At 30.2% G+C, this 6,256-nt stretch overlaps 1 protein-coding gene and 1 pseudogene across 2 annotated transcripts, besides 1 other annotated feature; both read right to left on the bottom strand.

The window, feature by feature from the left end:
• Positions 1-6,256: part of a mobile genetic element that runs on past both edges of the window.
• TVAGG3_0808320 (phage tail repeat-like family) lies at positions 1,530-2,277 on the bottom strand (the record flags this gene model as incomplete). Its single annotated transcript, XM_051247614.1, has 1 exon — positions 1,530-2,277. A coding segment is annotated over one exon (748 nt), but the record flags the coding sequence as incomplete, so codon positions are not given.
• Positions 5,247-5,854, bottom strand: TVAGG3_0808310 (annotated as a pseudogene). The gene has a single exon. A coding segment is annotated over exon 1 (608 nt).

Below are 6,256 nucleotides of genomic sequence, written 5' to 3'. Positions count from 1 at the left end.
TGTAAATACCTTTGAATTCATTTATAACGCCCTTAGTAAGCTCATAAAATGCTTGTTTTGAGGTGGAGCCAAAAGTGGCTCGACCGTATTCTTTCAACCAAAACTCAAGAATTTCCTGCATGAATTTTGTATAAAAAAACAACCGTCTGAATTCCGGCGGTTGCTATATTCTTCACAAAATGCCTTATAATACTCTTCCCAGGACTTATTTTCCAACAACTTTCTAAAGTCTTTCCTAAACTGACTGACTGACAGCACAAAGTGGCTTAACGAAAACATTAATATATAAAATTCATGAAAATTCATAACGTATATCACGTTAAACGTTTGTAAATCTTGAGGGTAGAAATGAGGGTAGAAATGAGGTTAGAAAAGTGGTTAGAAAACGTGTTAGATCTAACATGCTAACATAAACATTATTTTTTGGTGTAAATAAATGGTACCATTAATGATATCATGACTGTTCTCGTTCATGTCTGATTTACATCTAATGAAAAAGTTTAGAAGAATTTTCTTATTCTTTCTGGCATATTTTTATCTTTCCAGTACTCCCGCTCTAATGGTCCCAGATGTGTTGGCTTCGACTCTCTCAAGTTCTTAGATGGTATAACATCTTCAACGCCTCCTTCATAAGTCTTGACAAATCATTTACGATGAAGTCTTGACAAATCATTAACGATGAAGTCTTGACAAAGCATATACGATGAAACCATTAACGTAAACATTTACGATGAAACCATTAACGTAAACATAAACGTAAACATTTATTTCCTGTGTTGTTGTCAAAATGTCATGTTGTCATCATTTTTAAGAGAAGTTAAATGACCTGGTAGCACATGGTAACATGGTAGCACCTTCAGTTCTTCAAAAATAATTCATAACTGCCTTCCTCCTGTGTTGTTGTCAAAATGTCATGTTGTCATCATTTTTAAGAGAAGTTAAATGACCTGGTAGCACATGGTAACATGGTAGCACCTTCAGTTCTTCAAAAATAATTCATAAATACCTTCCTCCTGTGTTGTTGTCAAAATGTCATGTTGTCATCATTTTTAAAAGAAGTTAAATGACCTGGTAGCACATGGTAACATGGTAGCAGTGAAATAAAATTTTGTTATCAGTTATTTTATCATCATTTTATCATCATTTTATTAAGTTCATCTTTAGTTAATAATTTGAATGGATTCGCCACTGTTCCACCTTGAGTCACAACACTTGCCCCGGCTAATTGTGAAGAACCTGGGATAAGTACTCCATGAAATGATTTCATTGGTATCATTAATTTAGAAATAGTTGGCTTAATTAATTTTGTCATTTATGATAAAAATAAAAATTTAAATTATGCCGTTCACTCTTTTGGAGCTCAGGACTTTCAGTCCGTTCTAAAGTTTGTTTCACAAACATTGAGCGTTCATTGAACTCTATACCATGCGTAAACTGTCATGTAAGGTGGCATGTATTCTTTACTTTGTCCGTTGTTTGCGTATATCCTGAAACGAAATGTGTATGGTTTCCTTCTCCCTGAGTGTCACTCCAGTAACAATTTATAGCAAACTTAACGTCGTCTTTAACATCATATCCTTTACCTTTTGTCATTCCTGACCAATCCCAATATCTATGCTTATGCCAACCTGCTTGAGATGTACTTAAATCTATGTAGTGACTGTGTGCAGGTAAATTTTCACCTGAAATCGTTTTACTTCCACCTGTTTCCTTTGAAGAGTTTGCACAATACAAAAACCTGTCAACTATTTGTTCCCATGCACCAACACCAAACATTACTTGAGGACCTCTTGCATCCATAGATGTATAAATAGAACCTACTGGGTTCATTAAATCAAACATATGAGATATTATAGGATTGTCTCTTTTGAACTTAAAATATAGTGCAACTATTTCAGGTTTCTTCTGGTTTGTGTCAGAATATTTTTTATAATATAATCTAATGTTTTCAGGGTAGGTAAAATCTTGACTATAATATTTATTTCTGTCATCTGTATAATAATATACTATTCTCGTTTTTTCTATTGCATTATATCTTTTATATCTATAATAATCTAAATATAATGTTAGCTTTTGTTCATCTACACGTGGTGTTCTGTCGTCATCTCCATAGTCATAATAATATGGTGCTGGAGCTGGGTCAGGCAATGTCATATCTGCCATTTCATAAACTCTTAAATATTTCTTTTGTTCGTCTCCATATAAGTTTAAGTAGCAGTTGTTGTCTAATGGAACTTTAACTTGTGTACCATCATTCTTTTTATAGCTTACATACATTTCATTGTTATTTTTCGGAATGAGTTTACACTGTGTACCATTTTTTAAGGAGTGTACAAACTGCCATCTAAAATATTTATTTTCTTCATTGACAGAAAAATCACCAACAATAGTTTCAATATTTTTTGTTCCTATCAAACTTTGGTATATTTCGTTAACATATGTTTTATCCGCCTTCTTCTCTAACTCATCGTTAACATATGTTTTATCCGCTTTAAGGTCTAAACATCCTGAAACCCATCCTGTATCAGCTTTAACTTTAAAAGTCTCAAATGTCCATTCATGATACCATTCAACCTTTTCTTTAATTTCATTATCTTTTTCATCAACATAAACCAAATTTGCCTTCTTATTTAACTCACTATCCACATATTCCTTATCTACCTTCTTCATTATGTCGTTTAGGAAACCTTCTATGAATTCCTCATTTAAATTAAATCTTCCAATCTTCAAAACTTTAGGAAATGCATTTAATGCGTAATATCTCTGTTCTTCTGGTGGAATTGATGTTATATCATCCGTTATTCCTTTAATTTTAGAATTCATAAATAAAATTTCTTTTATATTTGATATCACTGCACCACCTTTGCAAACGAATTCGAAACGGTCATTTTTCAATACTATCTCCAAATCTCCATATTTCAACCTTTGCGTTTGTTCTGCCGTCTTTGAATTATATGCATATATGGCGTATGTAATGGTCTGAAGGACCTGGGTGTTTTGTGCCTTAAGTTGCTGTGGTTTAATCATTTATTATGATTTAAAAATAAATATTTAATCTGTTATCTCATCAGCTATTTTCTCTATTTGAAATTGCCATAATATTTCATTCATGAATTCTAAATCACAATCAAATAGGTCAGTTATTCTAAATTTAATATTTGATAAATCTTTTGAATGAAGAATAAATGAATTCCCGGATAATTGAAACGGATATGATAAAGAAAATGTGTTTAAGTTGATGGATAAAATGTTTTGTATTGATGGGTAAGAGTTAGGGTCTAATGTTTGATGTGAAAATCTCATTGGGGTATTAACTTTATCACATTTGATTAAAATGAAATTGGAACCAGTGTCAGAATACAAAACATCCCCAACATCTTTTTCAAAATTTAATATCCCCAACAATGAACGAAGATGAGGAGTACAAAATTTAATTTTCAGCGGGAATTTAATAAGGTTATTTATTTCATCAAGTTCAAAAAGTTTATCGGGTTTTGATTTAAAATTTTCTTCATACCATACGATAAATGATTCATTTAAATAACTTAAAATCATGTTAATATCCCATTTCACTATCACATTATTTATATACATATCATACGTTTTTTCAAGGTCATCTTTAATAAATGATATATAATCTGAAGGGTCTAAAAGAATGGGATTAAATTTACCACTCACAGAAACGAGAGTAACATTATAAATTCCGCTAACTGTTAAATTTAATTCACAGCTATTATTCGAAATAATATTGATAATTGACATTTTTATTACGATTAAAAATATGGTAAAGCGTTATTTTCCAGTGATAAATAAAACTAGAATAAGATTACCTCAAGAATTCATAAATTCAACGAATAAGAAATTCATTCATGTTATAAATTTTAGTGTTTTCAGAAAATATGAGTCAATGTCATATTCATCAACAGGTTATATTTCACTTCATTCAAATTTAGTTCAATCAAACCCATATAATGACCATTTCATAAGATTTTCAGATGGTATTAAAAATGTAATTGATAGATTAAAATATGAACAGATTGACAATATCGAATTTTTGGAATTTTGGTTTAAATATCCGATGGAAAAAAGATTGAAGTTAAAGATAAAGCTGATACTATAACAAAAACAATTACAATGACCGATCCGGATAGTGGGGAACAAAAAGAAATAAAACAAACGATAGAAACTGGTGAAAGGTCAATTATTATCGATTATGATTCAAAGGATTATTATTCGATAATGTTAATGCTTGAATATTAAATAGCCTTAACAAAGAATTTTTCAAGTGATATTTTATATTCATCAACTATTTTATTATAAATATCATTATATGTTAAATGAAGTTCAGTTGTTGTTCCGTTCTTTGATATCTTAATTGTGCTAATATCCTTTATAGGATTTATTTTTGCAACTGTTCCGCAGCATGAAACCTCATCATCTGTGAAAAATTGAATCTTAATGTCTGAATCTTGAACATCACAAAGAATGGCGATAATGTGAATTAATGATTCATAAGGTAAAATAATTAAACCGGATTGTCAATTAAATTTATTATTGAATCATAATTATAATTATTATATCACGGTAAATTTTCATTAATTCTGAATTAATGTCTATTTTATATGGGTTCTCGATGTTTGATGAAAGAGGCGGCGGGTATGTTGGATAAGTGGGAATTTCAACAGGTTCTTTACCGGGTTCAGAGAAAATGATTGGGTCTCCATCTTCTTTATTTTGCTCCTCCTCCTTTTTCGTAAGTCACGAGTTAATAATTTGGTTGAGTTGCTGACCTTGTTAATTCAGGGCTAACATTAACTTTAACATTTTGAATAATTCGTGATTTATCATCATTTACGTTATAACCAAACCGTAATCTCTGCTTTTGCGTTAGTGTTCTTTTGACTAGTGAAACGTCTTCTCATTTATATTCGAATAAAAAAATATATTTAAACTTTTATTTTGCTGGAACTTTTGAATCTATTATTCCCTGTATTTGTTCATGAAGTTGATTTTTAGCATTTTTCATCGAAATTAATAGACCGAATATATTCATTAATTGCATTCTTATAATCATCTGATTTCTCAAATTTTCTTTTATCTGATTCCTTAACTAAATCATAAGTTAAACCGCGTTGCTGATATAATGGTTTCTTAATTAAATCTTTGAATGCTTGAGATAAAGCACCTGATGCAATTCTTGCTACTATTAATTTGGTTGGAATTGCTGTTTAAGTTCATCTTTAACATTTGCGAAAACTGGATCGAATAAAGCAACTTTAAAGAATTTCTTAGCTGAAATTTCAGGTCTAATATTTGCATATTGACCATCAAACTTGTTAGAATATTGTGGTAATCCATCCGGTCCCTCTTCAATGCATTTAATTCTTCATTGAAATAAGAATATGGATTACGACGGTATGAATTAATTGGACCATTTTCACTTCTCCAATGTATTGTTTAACAGCTTTTCCATTTTCATCAAATTGCATAGGATAACGTTCATTATATACTTTACGTTTAGGATAATCAGACATAGTTAATTTATAACCATTTATGACTTTAATATTACCTTGACCATCAGTAACGAAAACTTCATTTATACCATCAGGTTTTTCCATTTGGACCCGTAATGTCTGCTTCGTGTGCTTCCCAATTTGGACCATGACGTTTGGCATATGCTTGAGCTTCTGGTAATGTTAAAACGTTTCTCATTTGTTTAACATCTTTTTGAAACCAGCAACAATATGAACTAATTCTTTCATTCCATCAGGAACTTTCATAGTTCTATTATATCACCCTTTTTGTTTGTCCCTTGTTTTAATGGAACCTGTAGAAGATTTGCAATTTCTGTCATGTTTAATTATAAATAAAAAATAAAAATTAATTATAAAAAGTTAATCAAATTTAACACTTCCTTTATTTAAATCAACTATTATTTTCCATGTTCACCTAATTGCTGATATTGTGTGTAAAGTTCATTAATGCTCATTGGTAAATTCACTTGATAAAGCATAACGTTCAACTGTTGACGACTAAACCACTGAAAATGAAAAGTGTTGATAGATTTGATTTAATGTTTGTGCTTAATGCTTTGAAGTATTGAACAGCCATAAAGAATGAACACTGAATGTGTTGACATTGAGTTAATAACTGATTAAAATATGATTTCTCATTTGTTATTAGTTTTGATTTCACTGCATCATCTAGAAAAATGAGTGAATGCAAAAATTCTCTATCAAAATTTGAAATAGAAAGT

The sequence above is a fragment of the Trichomonas vaginalis genome, chromosome VI (assembly GCF_026262505.1).
Source record: "Trichomonas vaginalis G3 chromosome VI, whole genome shotgun sequence".
Classification (NCBI taxonomy): Eukaryota; Parabasalia; order Trichomonadida; family Trichomonadidae; genus Trichomonas; species Trichomonas vaginalis.
Note: the sequence above shows the minus strand (reverse complement) of the source record. Positions and strands in the feature narration are given on the sequence as shown.